The following is a 22,744-nucleotide window of genomic DNA, read 5'->3' as shown; positions in this document are numbered from 1 at the left end:
TATATTTATTATTATTGACATTTGTGCTGTGTGTATGTATGTATATATATATATATATATATATATATATATATAATTTTTTTTTTTATTTTTTTTTACTAGATGGCTTTTACTTCTCTAGCCATGCCGGACAGTCATCTTTACACATTCAACCACCAATATTGCGGCCTTCATCTAACCAAGATCAGAACCCCCAGCTGCAAGAAAAAGACCTGCCTAGTCAATCCCATAGAAACTCCAAAGAGGTTGCTAAGGAAGCAAGGGAAAGAGCTTGTCAGAATGAGATGTTGATGTCCTCATCCAAGAAAGATGCACGGACTAGGGATGAGTTACAGGCTCATAATGTGGTGGATCTAACCCAGGATGCTAAGCTTGAGGGAGACCGAAAAAGGACTGGGATACAAAGGACATCTAAGATGGGTGAATACCTCTCGCCATTTAATGCAGACCTTGTGCCAAATCGGGGATCCAGCAGCGGGGAAACAAAATCCAAAAACCCTCTTCAGACCTCATATCTAAATAACTGTAATGCTGGAGGTGATCCATTGGCTAAATCATTAGGCCCTGAACAGGGCAGATGTGCCAGAGATCCAGGTAGACATGATGAAAATATGAGGCCTTCAGGCCATCTGCACTTAGACCTATCTAAACGTTGTGACTCTATGGTGACCTCAGCTGGCAATTTAAACATTCTGTGTAGCTGTTCCTCTACACCACCTATACAGTCACCTGCTAGAATGGCAGCAACCTCCACATTCCCTTCCCAGCATGTCCATTCCAACAGCTATACAGTTTTCCCAGCCGGTAAAGAGCCAGGAAGGGAACACAAGGTAACAGCACCCACCTTTGTGCCTTCTATTGAGGCATTTGACGAAAGAATCGGACCTGTACAAATTGCTTCCCAGGCCCGTGACCAGAAAGGGAAGGAAGGTAAATCAACAGAAAGAACAGATGTCCCACGAAATATATTACCACAGGATTTTTCTAGCAATGAGCATAAGAGAGTAGATGGTTCAAGGGAAAAGGGCTCCGTAATTCGCTCCAGCTCATCCCTAAAACGGTCTGTGGCCTCTGATTCTTTCTTGAGTCGTCCTGGACTTGTCTCTCCTGAGAACAGGGACTTTGTGAGCAATAAAGAATCAGATAGTCGAGAGCGAGGTCTTCGTGTTAGGGAAGCATCCAAGGTATGTGATTTGATAGATTCACCCAGGCAGCACACAGAACATTCCCAGAGAAAGCTGCCTCAACAAAAATGGAAGCCATTTGAGATGAACAACTTTGCCACCACTCAGATGGCTGTTCTGGCAGCACAGCATAACCAGGTAAACCACGCAGAAGATGCCAAGAAAGTCTATATGGATTCTAGCAACCTCCCAAGGTCTTTGAGCAACTGCAGGACCAGTTCTGAATGCCTGCACACCCCCACTCATGGGGAGAGCTCTGCTATGCAGAACCTTATTAAATACAGTGGGAGCTTTGCCAAGGAAGCAGCTGCTTGGAAGAATAGTGGTAAGAAAAGCCCATTCGGGGGTCTTGGGAATATGAAATTGGACGCAAATCAGATGAACACAGCCAAGATTCAGCAGTGCCTCTCGCAGCCAGGAGTAAAGAGAGACACAGAGAGACCAGAGGGTGCCAAATCTATTGGGCGGGACAGCATGGGCCCCCAGGGAGAGGTGGAGGTTCGGCACCCACCTGTGGGCATCGCTGTAGCTGTAGCTCGCCAGAAGGATAACGGTGGAAGTAAAATTGGCGGCTCAAAAGGTAAGACTGTAGAATTTGTGATACACTCTAATATATGATACACTCTACTGTTTATTGCCTAGTATGTTTCAGCCTTTCAGGAACACCATTATTGTAAAATGTTTAGAAACTATATTCTGTTGCTTTTATACTCCCCTCTATTTTCTGGTCTGAAATTGGCTTCTCTGTATAAGAGTTTTTTTCATTATATAAATTGATTCCACATTGTATAGATATCAAATGTACTATTCCTGTCTACTAGTGTTGTTTATATGGGCTTAAAAAATGATGTAAATCATGCAAGCAAATGCATTGATTTATGGAGACTGTCTTGCAAAGAATGCTGTTGGAGTCAATAGAACACAGGGGAGAAATGGATAACTTGTTATCGTCTAAAACCGAGTAAGGTTTGATTTTTACCACAGGAAAAAGACTAGGTGTGGGCCAAATTGCCCTTATGTGCTATCAAATTATATTTCTAGTAACTAGTGGAGTTCAATTATTGTTGGTAAGATTAGGCTTTAAACTGTCTGTGCTAGAATTGCTAAGAAATATGTTTCTCCTAATGTGTTGTACTTTGTCAAGTAAAGGGTTAACAAATACTTTATGGATGTACCTTAAAATTTATTGTGGGGGGTTTTTTTTCTCTCAAACTTTAGTTTTTAATATTAACTGTGATGATGCAGGAATAAGAGTATTGTACCAAAGTTCACAATTCTTATTTGCATCTTGGCAATACTGTCAAAAGTCTTGGTTGGGTTTTCCTCTTTTGTCATCAGTTGTGAAATGTTGTGGTTTAACAGAATCGAATAGTTTTGTAAAAATTCCACTTTATCAGACATGCCATACCCCTTTTACTTCTCGTGTGACTCAAATGATTTTAAATAAATACCTTAAATTATACCTTTTTTATCTCCTCTAAATGCTGACATTGCATTCTTATCCGGTTTCAGTTCTTGAGGGCTGTGAACATGGCATGTTTCGTGGATCATACTTGGTGATTTCATTGTCTCCTCATCCATTTGAACCAGTGGTGTATCCTGGCCTTGTGCAGCAGTCCCTCTGCCACCAAACAGGGAGCCGATCACCCTCTTTGAGTTAATGTATGATTATGTTATTCACACCCTCCAGTATCTCGCAGAGTAAAGGAGTATGTCCCAAACCAAATTATTTACTTCCGCTTTAAGATATGCAATTCAAGCAGAATAGCATTTTTCTATTTATAATCAAACCTTCAGGGCAATTTTATTAGTGCATATTACTGCCAGAAACAAGAGAGAGGAGATACGGTATATGTATAGGAATATCTCAGTTTCTGAGTCCTTAATACAGGTGAATGTTGCTCACTTTGCCTTCTCTAACGTACTGGATATGTTGATGACTGTTCGCTAAATAGCCTTTTCACAAGTTGATGGTTTACAGGTGAAGTATGGGAATTCAATGAGAAACTTTCCGACATTTGCCACTTCCCTCATACAGAAATAATGAAAAAAATCACTATTTACATTTCCTTAGCATTCAAGAGGTTAAAACCTTTATCAGTGGGGAATTTACTTTTCTCATAATCCATGCAGCAATGATCATTGAAACCACCAGTCCTCATTTTTGCCCCACAAGAAAGCGTCTGTCCAAACAAATTGGTTTTTTAAACCCAAATGAAAAAAGGGGAAAAACTTGGCCGAAAAGCTTATTTTAGACTAAACACCAAAAAAATAGTTACCTGCGCACTATGCCAAATCCCAATGCTTATTAAGACAAATGGAGTTTTTTAGTTTCACTCCAATGGCCATTTAAACTGGAAGCTTGCCTGCCATGTTGAGCGCAGGGCTTTCTTCTGTGTGTTTTATATTCATTTACGCTATATTCTTTTAAAAATGTATTGGTTGTGTGAATGAGAGCAGTTGATATTGTTTATTACAGCTCAGCCTCCTGGTGATGGGTTTTTAACCTGTTGCGCCACTTCTCCGGGTCAGCACCCGAATCCTCCAGATCAGCAAAATGGGGTCCTGAGATGCCCTACTAATTTCCATCTTAAATGGTGGTGTCCTGTGACATCTTCAGGGGGCGCCCACCGACTTCGGCGGGACTGCCCGCAATGTTATTGTGCCCACCCACAGACCTCAATGGGACTGCCCGATATATCATCTGGACCACCCACTGACGTCAGCGGGTAGTCCTGACTGCGTCCCGCATGGGTAGGCTCCAGGTAGCCGGAGCCCAAAAGTTCCCAGGTATGTGAATAAGGCTGAAGAGAGGTTCAACCTATAGGGTTTCCTCTGTTGAAACGTACAGAAGAATAAAATAAAAAGTGTTATGTCTTCCCTTGTAAGCCCCTCATTACAATTCTTATTACAGAAGTCTGGCAAACTTTCTGATGGGTTCTAAAGGGTAGGGACCCACAAAATGATGGGGTGATGTTCAAAGATTGTACTATGGTGTGCAGCAAGCTAAGATTCATTGAGAAGAAAGAAAAAGAAAAAAAAACTAGGTTGCATGTTTCACAAAATTAGAAACTAGGTTGCAGGTGTAAGTAATGATAGACAGCAAAAAAAAAAAACAAGACTGGGAAGGACATTACACACAACTTCCACTAGAGAACCTTAAAAATATGTGCACAGCAAGAAAAATCAGTTAGGACTAAATTGTCGTTTTTGATGCATGCATTTTCAGGCAACACATTTTGTTTCCTTGCCGTTCCGCTCGGACTAAATTTGGGGAGCCTTCTTTGATTTGGAATGGCATTTGGGGGGTGTTCCCAAAAGAAGGAGGTACCTGACATGTTCTGGCCTTTTTAGTATAGAATAAAAAAAAAAAAAAAAAAAGATTCAGGATGGTAAAAGAAGTGCAGTAGGAGGGCACTGGGCCTGGGCAGGCAAACGTTGGCAGATAATGGGCACATGCAGCCCCATGTAGCAGGACTTATTCTCCACCACAGTCCTGTGGACTGAATTTCTACAATATTATATATTATACATATTATATTGTATAATGGATGATATGATAGAAAAAAAATCACTTGACTTGTCTGTTGCAGTCCCTGTAATACACCACAGTAGCCACTACAGCTTCTCCTATCCACCATACAACAGTACATTTTCTGCACTAAAATAAACCATTAGCTTGCAGTATAGTAGGTGAGCAATGAGGATTAATCTCAGCCTCTGTCAAGCTAACTGTCACTGTCTCGCGCTCCAACTCTTCTCAGTGTGTAACTGCTGCTACTGGCAAGTAAAAATGGCATCAGTCTTGTAAATGCTGATTGGCCAGAATGAAAAAAGTAAGGAAAAACTCCCACAAGTTGTTGGGCCTGCCAATCACAGCCATAACAATCAATGAGATCAACCCCCCCCTTTTTTTTGGGGGGGGGTTACTTCTACCCATCAGTCATTGGTATGTACTCAATTTACCTCATCAACGAGTAGTAGAATGGCTTGTAATGGCAGTGGCTACACATGGTAGATTTTCTGAACGTTTGCTGTTCCTTTTCATCAATTCGTCAGAGATCACCCTCGTTTTCAATGGTTAGTGCCAAAATAAAGTTTTACGTAAACAAATGTACAAGTCTAGTGTGTATAGTAGGCTTGTTCATGCTGGAGGAGATTAAGAATTACGGGGAAACTCTAGCCATCACATGCACGTTAATGCGTGGTCCACTTTCTAAATTTTTGTCCTCCCACCCCGGCTAAATGCCCTACAGGAGATGCATTCAGTACAATACTCCTCTCTGCACGCTATGTACTCTCCTCCAGTCAGCTCAGACATTGGCTCGAGGTGGAATGTTCTTGCATTAATTTCAATAGGAGCACTTTTCTGCCACTGACTTCTTCAAGCAGCCAATTAGTGGCAAAAGATGCCTGATTATGGACGAAAAAGTTTTATATGTGAGGGAAGTGCTGATTTTTGTAGAAAGTAGAGTTTGGGTAGTTACTTAACCCCTTCGCGACCTTTGCCGGTTCAGGACCGTCATAACAAGAAGGTCACTAAATGACCTTTGACGGTCCTGAACCGTCAAAAAATTAAATAAGCTTAGAAAGTGATCAAGGATCACTTTCTTCGCTTAAACGGCCTTGCTGCAATGCCTCGATGTCGAGGCATTCAGCAAGGCCGAGATCGGCATCGGGGGCCATGTCTGGCCCCTCCCCGGGGCGTCAACAGCCGCCATACATTGTATGGCGGCGGACGCCCGTTTTAAAAGCGTTTAGGAGGCGATCAACTTAAATGGTGTCGCTGGAATGCCTCGATCAGGAGGCATCCAGCGACACCAAACACTTACCTCTGGGTGGGCTGTGACCGCTCCGGAGAGCGGTCACAGCTGCCGGTGATCTTCGCCATCAAGCAAGATGGCGGCGGCCCGGGAAATAAAACAATAAAGACGAAAAAGTTCGCTAGAGGGTCTCCAGACCCTCTAGAGAATTGGCTCCACTTGCTGGTTGAATACAGGTACTGCATTCAACCATGCAAGTCAATGGAGCCCAGCTTTCTAATCACTATGTGATTAGTAAAATATTAAAAAAAAAAAAAAATTACAAAAAAATGTGCTAACATTTAAAAATAATTATGCAGTGATGTCACTAGATGAACCATCCAGTACCAGCAAAATGTGTAAAAAAATATATAAAAAAAGTATTAAAAAAATAAAATAAAATTAAAAAATAAAGTTTATTATTTTGAGCAAGTGCTAAAATTTCTCAAAAATCTCAACAAAGAGTTAAAATAAAAGCACTTCAAATACCCAAGGGGTGTCTAATATATATAAAAAATGGCTGATGGGATAAATTGGAGTGGCCTAGCTCAAAGATAGGGCATAGGTACAGACTGACCAAAATGGAGAAAAAAAGCGCACTTCCCAAATGTGGCATTTTAAATCTGAAACAACCCGACAAACCCATGCATGTCGGGTATCACTGCACTCAGGAGATGTTCCTGAACACACATTGGCGTGTTGTTTGACAGTGGCATATACCAGGACCTGTATATCTATAACTAAAGTACAATTTGTGTGAAAAAAAAATTACTATTACAAAGTTTGACAAAGTGTAGTTCTATAATTGGTGCATGGAAAGGGTTAAAATAACAGCATTTGGAATACCCTGGGGTGTCTAGTTTTCAAAAATATATGGTTTGAATGGGTTAAATTGAGTTAACCGGCTTCAAAGATATTCCAAAGAGGAGAGGGAGGCACAATGACCAAATGACCACCTGAATTACGCATGCCCCAAAAGTAGCCTTTTACCAGCCAAACAATCTGACAAACCCATGCATGTGGGGTATCGCTGTACTCAGGAGATGTTGCTGAACACATATTGGGGTGTTGTTTGACAGTGACATATACCAGCACCTGTATATCTATAACTAAAGTACAATTTGTGTGGGAAAAAAAAGAAAAAAAAATACTATTACAAAGTTTGACAAAGTGTAGTTGTATAATTGGTGCATGGAAAGGGTTAAAATAACAGCATTTGGAATACCCTGGGGTGTCTAGTTTTCAAAAATATATGGTTTGAATGGGTTAAATTGAGTTAACCGGCTTCAAAGATGTTCCAAAGAGGAGATGGAGGCAGACTGACCAGATTTGTTAAAAAAGATTTGGAAATCATAAAACGCTGCTTGTACTTATTGCCCTATAACTTACAAAAAACAGCAAAAAAACATAAAAACATTGGGTATTTCTAAACTCAGGACAAGTAGTAGAATCTATTTAGCTAGTTTTTTTACTTGCTTTTTTAGGTGAGTAAAAGATTTTTCAAATAAAAGTCATAAAATGTGTTTTTTTTCAATTTTTCACCATGTTTTTTTATTTTTTTTTATAGTAAATAAGATGATACGATCAAAATAATGGTATCTGAAGAAAGCCCATCTTGTCCTGAAAAAAACAATATATAACTTATGTGGGTACACTAAATGGGTGAGGAGAAAATTACAGCTGAACACAAGCACCACAAAAGTGTCAAAACAGCCTCGGTCCCACAGGGTACAAAACGAAAAATGAGCCCAGTCCTTAAGGGGTTAATGTCTGAGATGCAGGATACATTGTTAATAATAAATATTGCATATATCAGGGCTCGACAAATCCCAGGTCGCCATGGCGACTCAGAATTTTGTCCTGGCGCCTAGGAGTTTGTCACCACGCGGGGGCGCTGCTGCTGCTGTCTGCCCAGGAGTCTGGGCAGACAGCACAACCACTCAGAGCCTGCCCCCGAGCCCGAGATCACTCTCACGGAGTGATCCTGTAGGCTGAAACCACGATTGCAGGAAAACCTGCAATAGCGTTTTCAGCTGCCACAGGCAGCTTCAGGAAAGGGGGTTCGGTGTTGATTGGGTCCCCACACAAGTGTGGGGACCAAACACAACACCCCCCCTGCTCCATGAGAGCGACAGGGCAGCATTAACCCCTTCAATGCCGCGATCGCGGCATTTTAGGGGTTAATTCCCGTTTTGTACGGGGCTCTGCTTCTGGTGGTCTGCCTGGAAGCCCAGGCAGACCGGCAACAGCAAAAACGAGCCCCCACAAGCCCTTTGGTGATTCCTGTAGGCATGGAAGCCTACAGCAGTCGTCAGACTCCCCCCTGCAATGGCTGGTCTATAGACCAGCAATTGCTTCCCCCCCCTGCTGCCTGATCGCTCCATTAGAGCGACAGTGCAGCGTTAACCCCTTCAATTCCACAATTGTGTATAACACATTTGTGGCATTGCAGGGGTTAACATTTGTCCCCACAAGCTTGTGGGGACTAAATATCAGTCAATGCTGTGCTTCAATGGAACATCAGCATTGAAAGCATTAAAAAAAATAAAATATATATATATATATATATATAAAAAAAAAAACAGCACTGACCTGACAGTCCAGGGTGCTTCCAGGTCAAATGCTGTGAGTTTAGTAAGTGGGCTGATGATGATCAGATCACTCCTGACCAACTGTTAGTTCAAAAAAAAATCCTGGCTCCTAACTTCTTTAGCTGGCGCCTAGATTCACAATAAATTTGTCAAGCCCTGGCATATATGGTGGTGGCAGCAATTGGCAATAGGATAGCTGGGGGGTTTTCTTTTAAGATATTTTCCACCACAGAGGTTAAGAATACTATATTGTTTTGTTCTTGTAATCATTATTAGTAAGATTATTGGTGTTTAATGAAGATATGGAGCTCTTCGTTGATTGGGACATCTCAATGTGCCTTTCGGCGACATCACACATTTACCCTTTAAATGAAAGTTAAATAGATGGATGTACGCTCTTTATTTTCTATAGCTGTTTTGCTCCAACTATGGAGGTCCTTAAAGACGAAGCACCGACAATTCTAGCCGATTAAGAGTGCTAGCAGTGAATCCATCTGTGTACGCACTGTCATTTATGTTTTGGCACAAGTTGATTTAGCAGCCTGTCTGTGCCACCTCTGCCCCCCCCAAATCAGCCTGCCTGTGCCATTTTTGCCCTAAACACTAACTTAATAACTTAATTCATTCATCCACTTACCTATTCATTCTCCCGCACCCTCTTACTTCACTTGCTGATTTCCCTGGTCCGGGGGCCGGCCATGCAGACGTCTACGTGTTTTTTGGAACTGGAAGGTTCCCCTGATGGTGACATACAATGGAAAATCATTTTTACCATTTAAAAAAATAAAAAAAAATTTGGGAAGGCAATGTCATGCTGGTGCTCCGTCCATTAGAACTTTGTTCCTAGTACTACTGAATCTCTAATACCTTAACAGAAATAATACTTTAATTGTGCAGTATTTTACCTCACTCATATTTTTTTGGCCACAACACGTAATTATCGTGTGACACACAAGCTGGCAACTGAAATGGCGTCATAAAATGTTTGTGGTTAAGCCTTCTGCGGAAAGGATAACCAGGGATATCTGCCTATGTGTATTTGTTTAGCATACTAAGCAACTTTAATCTTTTAAACGAGCAGTAATGCAGAAGAGATGACCTGGAGCCTTGCACTTCTAGTACTGCAAACATTAACTATCCTTCAGCTGATAAAACAATAAATTAGGGCTGCAACTAACGATTATTTTCATAATCGATTAGTTGGCCGATTATTTTTTCGATTAATCGGATAAAAAAATGAATGTACATTTTTCATTTATTTAAAATAATTTAATAAACAAATGATGTTAAATACAAACGCAGAATAAAAAAAAAAAACTGATAAAATGCATTTCTTTATTTCCCAACCAGCCCCCCCAATTTATGCACATTTGAGCACAGGCTTGCCACGCTGCCTCCCAGACATGCCACGCTGCCTCCCAGACATGCCACGCTGCCTCCCAGACATGCCACGCTGCCTCCCAGACATGCCACGCTGCCTCCCAGACATGCCACGCTGCCTCCCAGACATGCCACTCCACGCTGCCTCCCAGACATGCCACTCCACGCTGCCTCCCAGACATGCCACTCCACGCTGCCTCCCAGACATGCCACTCCACGCTGCCTCCCACATATACCACTCCACGCTGCCTCCCACATATACCACTCCACGCTGCCTCCCACATATGCCACGCCACGCTGCCTCCCACATATGCCACGCCACGCTGCCTCCCACATATGCCACGCCACGCTGCCTCCCACATATGCCACGCCACGCTGCCTCCCACATATGCCACTCCACGCTGCCTCCCACATATGCCACTCCACGCTGCCTCCCACATGCACATTTGAGCCCAGGCTTGCCACGCTGCCTCCCACATATGCCACGCTGCCTCCCACATATACCACTCCACGCTGCCTCCCACATATACCACTCCACGCTGCCTCCCACATATGCCACTCCACGCTGCCCCCCACATATGCCACTCCACGCTGCCCCCCACATATGCCACTCCACGCTGCCTCCCACATATGCCACTCCACTCTACCCCCACATATGCCACTGTGCCTGATACGCCTTATACCCCCTGATACACCACTCCATCCTCCCCAGACATGCCACACTGCCTCCCAGACATGCCACGCTGCCCTCCCCACATATGCCTTATATACCGTATATGCCTTATACCCCCAGATATCTCATAGTCCCCTCAGAGTCACAGACCATACTTTTATAAATAAGTACTGGGTTAATCTTCACTGCCCCCAGGATTTAGATTCCCCTTAGTCTGCCCCCCTTTACCTCTAACCGCGCCTTAAGTTAACTTTATTAAATTAACCCTCAGTCCTCATCATTAAATTAACACTAAACACCCCATTAACCATAACTGCCCCTAAATTAACTCTAAATACCCCATCAAACACAACTACCCTAAATTAACCCTAAACACCCCATTAACCACAGCATCCCCTAAATTAACCCTAGAGACCCCCATCAACCACAACAGCCCCTAAATTAACCCTAAACACCCCATTAACCACAACTGCCTCAAATTAACCCCAAACACCCCATTAACCACAGCTGCCCCTAAACACCCCATTAACCATAACTTCCCCTAAATTAACCCCCACCTCCCCTAACTTTCAGCAGCCCAAATATTAATTTTATACTTAGTTAGATGAGTGTCACAGCCATGTGGTTCTGGCCTGGAGAAGGAAGGGGCGGGGCCAGTTGTCACAGTGATTACAGGTAGGGACTGGTAAGTAGGAGCTGCTGCTGTGAGTCACTGAAACGGTTTATATAATGAGGGGTATTTTTCAGAGTGTTTGCTCTGAAAAAACCCTCATTTTATAATCGATAAAAATCGATTCAACTAATCGATAATGAAATTCGTTGGGAACGATTTTTATTATCGATTTTATTGATTAGTTGTTGCAGCCCTACAATAAATAACATGGTTACTACATATTTGCTAATGATTTGTGTAGGGTGCATTGGCGTTACATTTAACTAAAGTTGACTGTCTTCTGTGTGTATATTAAGATATTGCAATTTTTCAGATGTTGTGCCTATGGGATTTAAAATTTTTCCTGCTAGAGCAAGTTCCTCTAGAATTGCTAACTGTGGCCGTGCAGCTGTAGAAGATCAGCGTGTTGTTTGGCCTCCTCTGAGCACTTTGTTACTGCTGAAGAAGCAGAGCGGTTTAACGTGTAACAGAAACTAACCGGCTTGTTGAGCTGTAACAGAGCGCATTCCTGTTTTAGCTACAATGGAGCATATTGTTCTAACTCGTCAAGCGGTTTTTTTTTTTTCTGTCAACTGGTACAGAACTCTGCTCTACCTTGTCAGCTTCAGTGGATCGTAATGCTCTCTTAGTAAACTTAATTATGAATCCTTATCGCCCTGTCTATGCCATTGTAATCTATGTGTCGGTGTAAAGAATTCTTTTAAGGCTTGCTCTAAATCACATTCAATGTGCCATTGTTTTGTTTGTTTGTTTTTGTATTTTTTTATTTACCTTTATTATGCATTATTATCCTGAAGGGTATTTATTCTAAATGCAGTAATACAGGAGTCACGTTTGTGTTTTATTACCATGTATACATTTACAAATAATTGTGAAAAGCCTGAAAATACCTCTGTTACTCTGCTTTGTATTTTTATTTTCTTTCCCTAAAGAATATGTCTTTACTGCATTCAATGCACCAATGACATTGCTTAAACTAATAAAAAGATGTGTGATTAAAGCTTGCTCTATAGAAACACATTGGTGTTTTTAATAGTTCTTTTTGCTCCTATGTAATTTAAACTTAGAATTAGGTGACTTTATATTTGTATTAATTGGTTTAGGGCGCTTGGATGAGGAGAATGGAGATGAGCGGATTAGGCATCATGATGAACGTCTGTTTGTAGGGAGACTGGATCGGGAACAGGAGAAACTTCTTCGGTGAGTGTCCAGACATTCATTCTAAAACCATGTTGAGTTTTTTTTTTTGTGTGTTTTTTATTTTTTTATTTTTATTTTTCTCCTCACGAGAACAAGTGGTATGTTAACATAGCAGATCGTATTCATGTGTAGTCCTTATCCTTGGGGTATTCATGCAGTTGGTTGGTCCCAGGCTTGGTGGTGAGGTCAACATACCATATGTTAAACTGCCCTAACTGGTGAAAAGGGAATTGCTCTTCAGGTCTAGTAATGACCTATTTAACCTAGGGTTCAGTTGCAACTAGGATGTCTACAAAATTAGAGCAAACCATGGGGGATAGATACTCATATTACTTTCGTATTGTGTGCAAAATTCCAATATAACATGCCCATAACGCTCTTTCCAACCACTCCTCCCCTCAACAAAGTGCTCCCGCATGATGATTGTTTCTATATCTATATTGGAGGAGCTTTTACTTTTGAAAGATCCTTTTTTAATTCTATTAGAAAATAGCATTGTTGGGGCCTCAACAGGTCATATATATATATAACAGGTCATTTTATAGTTGTGGGTTGGTTTGCTTTTATTTTGCTATTCTAGACTGTCTGGTAACAAGAGTGATATTCTGTGTAGGGAAAGCAAGGATCTGGCAGACCTAGCACGGATGCACACGGCTGGATGTGCTGCTGGTGGCTTGAACCCTAATCTAATGGTAACTGGCGGTCCAACCCTTGGAACTGCTGGACGTTGGTCAACTGAAACGGCGTCGCACTTGGCAGCACCTCCTTGGTTGCCGAGGGCAACCGCCCCTTCCATGTGGCTTGCTGGTCATCCATATGGTAAGCATAGACATCAAAAAATCTTTTGTTTTGTGTCGTTTTATTTTTTGTCTTTGGGCCCAGTTTTCTTTTTTGTCTATAAGAGTTATCTTTAGTTTTTTTTGAGACCAGATTAAGCCAAATGTGTACATTTAGTAAGATAATGATCCTTTATGCTGCAGATAAATACAAACTTCATAAATACTTATATGTAATTTAGCACCAGATAGTGGGGTCTGGGAACAAAAAATGCAATTATTGCAGAGTTTGGCATAGTGAGCTGTTTCTTCTTCTACCAAAGAGCATGTGATCCCTGACACTTTATATTGTTATGTCAATTGAGAGGACTATGGATTAGAGTTTTACTGCATGTAAATGAATGTATGTGTTCACTTTCTTTTCACAATTACAAAATAAAAACATAAAAAATACCATTTGAAAAACCATTAATACTTTTTTTTTATTAGGTGGTAAGCAATTGTAACATTTCTTATAAGAGGACAAAATTAATATACTTGGCATCTAGGGCTGCAACTAACGATTATTTTAATAATCGATTAGTTGGCTGATTTATTTTTTCGATTAATCGAATAAAAAATGCAATTTTTTAAATTTAAAATAATGTAATAAAAAACATACAATTTACACTTTCATCTCTTTATTGCAATGGCTTCTCTCTATTCACCTTCTTATTTTACTGACATAATAAAAGCTGCAAGAACCCAAACACGGTGTTTCTCAAACTAGGTTTTAATACAAAGTTATTAGTAAATATTTTTATTTAATAAAAACTGAGAAAAAAGCCTTTTATTTACCAAACTGCCCCCGGTTATGCACATCTGACCCCCAGCTTGCCACTCTGCCCCCATTTATGCCTTATACCTCTTATATGCCAGAGATTCCACTGTGCCCCCTGATATGCCACTGTGCCCCCGATATGCCTTATACTCCTTATATGCCAGTGATATGCAACTGAGCCCCCTGATATACCTTTTACCCCCAGATATGTCTTATGCCCCCCTTGATATGCCTAATATCAATATGCCTTATACCCCCTATATGCCACTGTGCCCCCTGATATGCCACTCCGCCCCCCCATAAATGCCCTGCACCACCCTGAAATTCATTATACTCCCTGATTCACCACTCTGCCTCCCCCAGATATGCCACTCTGAAATTCATTACATCCCCATACACAACTCTGCTAACCTGAAATTCATTATACCCCCATACACCACTATGACTCACCCAGGGCCGGCCGAAGACTTAACGCCGCCTGGGGCGAAGTTTAAAATGCCGCCCCCCGCCGACGCCGGGGGGGGCGGCATTATCTACCCGCCCCCCACCGGTACTTACCCTTAAACAGTCCTGCGGCGAGTCTCCCTGTGCTGCCACGGTGCCGGCTTGTAATGCTGAGCGCCGGAAATTCACGTCACTTCCGGCGCTCTGCATTACAAGCCGGCACAGAGACCGAACAGGGAAACTCGCCGCAGAGGAGAGAGAGAGGGGCGCCGAGCGGGTAAGCGAAAACCACTCGGTGCCCCTCTCTCTCTCCTCCGCTTAAAAAAAAAAACCAAAAAAAAAACCGCTTGGGGCGGCAAAGTGCCGCCCCTTCTGAAGTGCCGCCTGGGGCAATTGCCCCAGTCGGCTCCATTGTAGGGCTGGCCCTGGACTCACCCATACTCCACTCTGCCTCCTCCCCCCTCCCATACTCCACTCTGCCTCCTCCCCCCTCCCATACTCCACTCTGCCTCCTCACCCCTCCCATACACCACTATGCCTCCTTCCCCCCTCCCATACTCCACTCTGCCTCCTGTCAGCAACGGAAGTTCACAAGACACCAGGGAGCCGGGTAGAGAGGCAGAGTGGCGTATGGGAGGGGGAGGAGCCAGAGTGGTGTATGGGAGGGTGGCTCCCATACACCCCTCTGACTCCTCCCCCCCTCCCATACACCACTCTGCCTCTCTCCTGACTCCCTGGTGTTTTGTGAACCTCCGTTGCTGACATGCACTTTCACTGCAGCTTCATAGAAGCCTCAGCGTAAGTGAAGGGCAGTAACGGAGGCTGTCTGTGCACATCGTGCAGACCCCCACTGGATGACAGAGAAGCGAGGTCTCCTGCAGAGGATCATCCTCTCTGTCAGCTGGTGGGGGTCTGCATCGCACAGACAGCCTCCGTTACTACCATTCACTTACGCTGAGGCTTCTATGAAGCTGCAGTGAAAGTGCCTGTCAGCAATGGAGGTTCACAGAACACCAGGGAGTCGGGAGAGAGGTGTATGGGAGGGGGAGACTGACACCCGCCGGCTAACAGTGAGGGGAATCCAGGTCCCCTGCAGCGTTGCGGGGGATCTGGATTCTAGTGTTATAATTCGATCTCTGTTTGAGGTCGGATTATATAAGTAGAGGAGTTTTTCAGAGCATTTGCTCTGAAAAAAAACCTTTTTATAATCGATAAAAATCGATTCGACTAATCGATAATGAAAATCGTTGACAACGATTTTCATTATCGATTTTATCGATTAGTTGTTTCAGCCCTACTGGCATCTCATTAGGATCCTCATTGTTTTTTTTTTGTTTTTTTTTAAACTACCCCACAGAAAAATGTGATGATGAAGAACTGCAAGCAAAATTGCACAAGTCCCTGACAGTATCCGCTTAGTTTCCAGGATATATAGGACATGCGTGTAGATGATCACACTGTTACTACCTGATTTAATTTTTTTTTGTCTTTCCAGGTTTGGGCCACCCATCTATTCATCAAGGAATAACCCCAGGCTTCCCTCCTGGGATGGCTGCCTCCTTGCCTACTGCGTATCATTTTGCCAGAGACCCTCAGACTGGCCAGATTGTGGTGATCCCAACTGAACAGCTGTCACATCTTGGTATGTATAAGGATGTCTGTATTTTTGCTGTTAGGTAAAAATTGTCAAGCTGATTCCAGATATGCAGGGTCATCACATTTCCTTCCCACAATGCCATTTGTCATTTCTTGTTTTGCTTTGAACTCTAATTCTTATGTGTACTTGAATATGTACATATGTTTGTAGCATTGGTTAACCCCTTAAGGACAATGGGCAGTCACTAAACCCATTGAAAACAATGCATTTTGAGCCCGTACATGTACGAGCTTTGTCATTAAGGGGTTAAAATTCTGCATTGTTAAGGCAAAACAAAAACGTTTGGGATTATGTGAAAATCGCAATTCTGGTGCGGAGGTGGTTAAATTGTTACAAGTACCATAGCATCCAAGTTAAATGTTCTTGCTTATATCTCCTCTTAATAACATACAATCACAATTCTCTATGTACCTATTTTTATAATTTTAATCTATTCTAGTACATTTATGAAAAACTCCTGCCCGCATTTTTACGAAAAGTGTATCCTTGATACACCGTGTGGTGTGTGTATAATGGTAAAACCTTCTGTAAACTCTGCTCCCATGCTTCCTCTTCACAGAGATACTGGACAGGATGCCCGCTCTTTGGCCAGCCATGTACTCTCCGACACGCGCTTCTCTTCAGCATGCACATCACCTCCAGCTTTTGTCCCAGCAGCAGCTTCTACGGCAGCATGAGCTGTTCATGCTTCAGCAGCAGGCAGCACATGCAATGGAGATGCAAAGGAATGTACAGCTTGATGCTATAGAACTGCAGAGAAGTGTACAGATAGATGCTCTAGAATTGCAAAGAACCGTGCAGCTAGAAGCACTAGAATTGCAGAGGAGTACGCAGCTGGATGCTCTGGAACATCAGAGGAGCAAGCAACTAGAGGTGATGTGTCCTACTGCTTTCCAGAATATATATATAATATATTTATTTCACATCACCCAGCACTGGTGTTGGTTTCATTCATTAATCTCTGCAAGTGCAAACCAACTGGGTTGTTGGCATGAAAGCTGGAGACAGCAAGAAAAATCTGACCAGCAGCTGCTCATTAAATGGCCCATGCATCCCTTTCTATAGAGTGAACAGTTTCTTTTGTTTCATTTTATTTCCATTAATTAAATAAGAAGCCCTGTGACTCCTGTAAAATGCAATACCAAAGAATAGTATTTTGTTTCTTATTGTTCCAACGTGGTTTCCCCTTTGTGAACAGTCATTGGATATTTTAACAAACCACACCTGAGCTCATTGCTATTATCAGAGCTATTCCCCTTTAGACATTTATTTGACGAGAGAAATGTTATTGTTAACTGTGTACTACCACATGTCAGTATGATTGCACATAGTAAAGACCATCTGTTGAAACCCATGTTGGTGTCACAAATATAAAACGACACCATCTTTTAAACAATGTTCAAGTGATGCTACCGTGTTTCCCCGATAGTAAGACACCCCCGATAGTAAGACGTATCGGGAGTTTCAGAGGGGTCAGCTAATATAAGCCGTACCCCGAAAGTAAGACATATGTCTTACTTTCGGGGAAACACGGGGGATTTGCCTACGGCCTACGGCCGCATTAACGCAGGGCATAAGGGGCGCCTGCCCCTTAGGCCCGCCGCACCTGCGACCGGGTCCGCCACTCTAAGGGGCCGGGAAGTCCCCACCAAGGCCGGCCTTACGTGTCTGCGGCCGCACAGGATTTAAATTAAAACATCGGGGGTTTTTTTTTAACTTTATTTAACATCCTCCATGTTAAATAAAGTTAAAAAAAACTTTATTTAACATGGAGGATGTTAAATAAAGTTTTTTTAACTTTATTTAACATGGAGGATGTTAAATAAAGTTGAAAAAAAACCCCGATGTTTTTATTTAAACCCTGTGCGGCCGCAGACCCCTAAGGCCGGCCCCTTAGAGCAGGGCCGACCTTTGGGGTGTGCGACCGCACAGGGCGCCACACTCCAGGGGGTGCCAACCTGCGGCACCCGGCACCCCTCCAGAGACGGACAGTAATGTCCGCCGCTGGAGGAGCAGGCTCGCAAGGGAGCGGTATCGGAGGTCTTTAACAGACCTCCGGCTCCCTTGAGTGATTTTAAGCCGGGTTCAACCCGGCTTAAAATCACTCAAGGGAGCCGGAGGTCTGTTAATGACCTCCGATACCGCTCCCTTGTGATCTGCGCGGCAACAGCTGTTGTGCGCCGGGGTTTCTTGTCAGATCCCGGCGCACAACACTGAAGCCGCGCCCACCGCTGTCCGTGCCCTCTGACCCGGAAGGAGACAAGAACTGGCGAAGAGGAGGAAAAGAAGCTGAAAGAAGAAAGGAAAGGTAGGAAAGCATTAAATTCGAAAATTTTTTCCCAATATAAGACATACCCCGAAAGTAAGACATAGTGGGGCTTTTAGGGATAAAAAGAAAGTAAGACGCTGTCTTACTTTCGGGGAAACACGGTAGTAGGAAGCAAATCTCACTGCTAACAAGCACTTGAGTGTTCCCTGAATTCATAAATTAACCGGTGATCGTGTAGACATGTCATGGGTTTTAATTAATCCAAACAGTACATATTTTTTGGAGCATTGATGTTGCTGTGGTGAATCTTTCAATGATCTACTCAAGAACATTGAAGCTTTGACCCAGCACACATTTCATCACTAGTGGGTTAAATCTTCTTAAATGTGGCATTTTACCTCTGGTTAATGTGGCATTTTCTAAGCTATAATCAGCCCCAAGGACTTTGATACCCCTCACTCTCATACACAGCTTTACATTAACACCTGTTTTAGTTAAACTCTGAATGTAATGCAGAATTTATAGGGGCTTGGTTTTCCTTATATACTACAGGTTCGTGCAACACGGCCTCAAAGATACTAAGATGATCATTGTTTCTTCATCTTTTCCCAGGAAAAAATGAAAGTGAGTGAGCAACAGACAGAGGTGCAGGACAAAGTAGCAAAGCAGAACACAGAGTCCAATAAACAGGGGACTTCTTCAAAAGAGCTTATGCAGAGGGTACTTTCGCCTCCTGTTTCTGTGTCCCTTAGCGAAATGCACAGCCCTACTGCCTTTCCCCCCGAACACTCCATAGTTCCCATGCTCAAAACAGAGGTTGTCCATAAACGGGAAGATGCAGCACCAAAGGAATCCTTTGTATATTCTACAAATTCTCGCTCTCCCAGCCCACCTGCTGCTACTTCTGCACCTACCACTGCTGCTATATCTACCCTAGAGAGGCCTTCTGAGGACAGCAGAAATGAGGACATTGATATTAAAAAGGACACCTCCACATTCCAAGGTTTGTCAAGAAATAATAAGTCTTACATATGCAGTTTTAGGGGCATCTATTTGTTGTTTTGTTTAATAAAATCTCCTATAAAATCCCTTTTGAGGATACACGTTGATGATCCAAGACTGGATAGGTTAAAGTTATTGTGTTTGTGGGTTTCTATGTTTACCAGGTCATTTGTGGCTGGATATTTCCTAGGGTTGATAAGTGGGCAACCAAACCCACCTCTTGTTTTTTTTTGGTTTTTTTCTTGTAGTGATTACGTAGCACTCATAGAAGGTGATGCGAGCACACTATGTGATGTATGTAACAAAGAATAATCAAATAACATTGTTTTTTGTTTTTTTTTTTCTTCCTTCTTTTCTCTCAGATGCCTCCTCAGGTTACCCATTCCAATCTATTTCCCATCCGTTCAGACAGCACTACACTTACTTGGTCCAACCATCTGCTGCTTCTGATGCAGTTTGTTATGCTCCAGATGTTCCAGTTCCAACCAGAAGTTCTAATCCTATGGAAACCTCTCTGGAGTTAAAACCTACGCACCTGGTTATTCCAGATTATGAACCTGATGTAACAGATACTAGTGCAGAGACTCTGGGAGTTATAGTAAAGACTGAGGATAATATCCTGGATGCTGCATCTGAGCAGAACACAAATGACCATAAAGAGGAATTTCAAAAAGAACACATGGAACATCAAATTGTTGTACACCAAAGTGAGACTAGTAGAGATTTAGATATATGCCAAGAATCCTCTCTTCAAGATATACATCCTTATCCTGTTAAAGAGACCAACCCAACTCAAGCAGACTTCAGCAACACCTTCGATGACAGTGATAATGACCTGGTGAATCCAGTCTTCACACCTCAAAACAAACTTTCTCAACGCATAAGTGATTCAGGAGAGCTGAATGAATGCAAAGAAGAAAACCAGCAACTGGAGGACATGAAACATGTGTCTGAAATTGTATGTAGTGGAGGTGCTGATGTATCCCACCAGCAATCTAACATACCATGCATTGACATTAAACAAGAAGATCCACTGGCTGGTATGAATGCTCTAGTGGCTGCAACTGAAATGCCAGAGTCATATGCCTATTTACCTAGGGACAGTGTCATCTTGAATTCTGACCGGTCTCTGGATCCTGCTCTCTTAGAAGGCATAACACTTCTGAGTGAAATGGCAGAAATTGAACTTGAGAAAATAAATCAAGAAATGGAAAGTATGTATATTAAACTTTCTATTCAAAATGCTTGTTTTGTTCAGTAAATGCATAACTATAGACACATGATCATACTATAGATGCATATTAGGCCTGGGCTGGCCATCATGCACACTGGGCAAACGCTTAGTTAGCCTGTGCCCGACAACATCATCAACATGTCTTCATCATGAGATTTACTGGCCTCTGCCTGGGCCCATTTTCATTTACCAGTAATTTTAAGTGTATGTTTTTATATATTATATATATAATGTGTGTGCCAGCCAGCAGGTATTTACTCTTTACAGCACAAAGATGTGAATTAGGTTTTATTCAGAGCTAAAATATAAGATGTGTGGACAGTTTGATAGACAATTTAAAAGGAGGTGACAACAGTTTTATTTTCTCTAGACCAGCAAACCCCAGACACTTTATGCTGTGTGCTATGTACATTGTTACCCTGTGTAATTACAAATGGCTAATGTCTGGGTTTTTTTTGCTGGTGGAAATCAGGGTAATACAAATATATATATATTTTTTAAATATTCTTGTTTCAGTGAAAATGAAAGCAAGTTTTAGTAGATTAGGTAGTGTGTGTGTTTTTAATGCAAACTGTAGTAATACATCAATGTATAGTGTGCTTTTAATACATATTCATGGAGAAGGAGAATTATAAATGAAATTGTGTAGTTAGATGCATGTACTCTGTAGAAGTCTGCTTTGGTGTTTTATGGCGTTTCTTTTGTGTTACCAGACCTAAAAGCTTCCCAAGCTCGAGTTTCTTTGGAGAGCTTGCTCGCTGCCAGCACACAAATGTTGATGGAAGAGCTTTCACCCCCCACCCTGGACTCTTTGAAAGCAGAATCTATTAAGTTGTCTCGAGAACTGAATCCCAAGAAGAAATACAGCTGGAGGCACAAAAAAGAGGAGAGGGTAAGTAAGACTGTTGTCTTAAGAATATAGCTTCTGAACAAAATGGGCTCAGAATAATGTTGAATGATAAAAGTATGTGACCATTATGACTATGGCATGGGAAATACATTATATGTAAACTGGCAATACATTAACATTTAGTTATAATCCATGCAGATTTGTATTAAAAGGAAAAACTATTTAGCTCCAGTTTTATTAATGCACCTGATGAATGTGGCCATCTTGGAATTCTGCACGCTGGACAATGTCTGGAAATGCAGAAAACACTTGATTAATTAGTAGTAAGAACTTGCCTTTCTAGAGAAACACAAAAATGGTTAGATAAATTAGAAGAGAGCATGAGGCCAAAGACATGAATACTAAAGCACAAAGTATAACCAAGTTCACCAACATCATACAATCTTCTAATTAGCTAAACATTATGAAATGCCAACCCACATGTATATCTTGAGAAGCGTTTATTATGCTGTGTACAATGGTGTGATTCTGTATGTTTGATAGCATCAAAAGCTGTCACTAAGGATTCATTGCACTGCCACCTCAAAACCATTTTGATTTGGTTTACTAAATTTAAAATAGCTTGTATGTCTTACAGTTCTCTCTCTTTGATGTAGAACTGAAATCTGTTTGCATAGAAATCTGTCACTACTTACTTGTAAGTGGAATAAATAATTTTGTTTTTCTTTTCTCTGTTTTTAATATTTATCTCTTGTTTTGCATGCAGCTGTTTTCTGTAAAGTCCTCACTTGATCACATGGATTCTATGGAACTTGACTATAGGTTGAGACTGACAGAGCTGCAGAGACTGTACAAAGAAAAGCAGAGGGAACTGGTCAAGTTGCAGAGAAGAGAATCTGTGTAAGTTAACCTGTTTTCATATTCTGTGTTTGAGTCTTGGAGACATTGAAAAAAGGCAATTTCCAAACATTTATTTTTTATATTTCTACACTCTGTTAAAGACATATTTCCTAAAATGCTTCCATTAGCCCTGGGGAGTGCTGGCATGAGGACCAGGGAGGTAGGTGCCCTTTGGGCTACTCCTTTAAGCTTTTGAGCCACTACCAGTTTTACTTGCAGTTCCACATACAGCCTTCAGGCTACTGTTTAGGTAGCATTTACATCGGAGCCATTCAGCAACAAAAAATAT

The 22,744-nt window shown here is 42.0% G+C and overlaps 1 protein-coding gene across 1 annotated transcript in view; it reads left to right on the top strand.

Moving 5' to 3' along the window:
• Positions 1 to 22,744, top strand: part of LOC149290669 (trinucleotide repeat-containing gene 18 protein-like) — a 68,702-nt gene that overhangs the window by 10,587 nt on the left and 35,371 nt on the right. Inside the window, exons 3-12 of the mRNA XM_089488455.1 lie at positions 103 to 1,764; positions 2,820 to 2,840; positions 12,377 to 12,503; positions 13,117 to 13,322; positions 16,039 to 16,185; positions 16,760 to 16,929; positions 19,082 to 19,472; positions 19,834 to 20,685; positions 21,419 to 21,597; positions 22,322 to 22,455. Coding sequence (XP_089344581.1) covers positions 103 to 1,764; positions 2,820 to 2,840; positions 12,377 to 12,503; positions 13,117 to 13,322; positions 16,039 to 16,185; positions 16,760 to 16,929; positions 19,082 to 19,472; positions 19,834 to 20,685; positions 21,419 to 21,597; positions 22,322 to 22,455 — 3,889 coding nt within the window. The remainder of the gene's footprint in view (positions 1 to 102; positions 1,765 to 2,819; positions 2,841 to 12,376; positions 12,504 to 13,116; positions 13,323 to 16,038; positions 16,186 to 16,759; positions 16,930 to 19,081; positions 19,473 to 19,833; positions 20,686 to 21,418; positions 21,598 to 22,321; positions 22,456 to 22,744) is intronic.

The sequence above is a fragment of the Sceloporus occidentalis genome, unplaced genomic scaffold, assembly GCF_023333645.1.
Source record: "Sceloporus occidentalis isolate IW3139 unplaced genomic scaffold, rSceOcc1.0.p SCAF_38, whole genome shotgun sequence".
Classification (NCBI taxonomy): Eukaryota; Metazoa; Chordata; class Lepidosauria; order Squamata; family Phrynosomatidae; genus Sceloporus; species Sceloporus occidentalis.
This window is presented reverse-complemented; position numbering and strand designations above follow the sequence as displayed.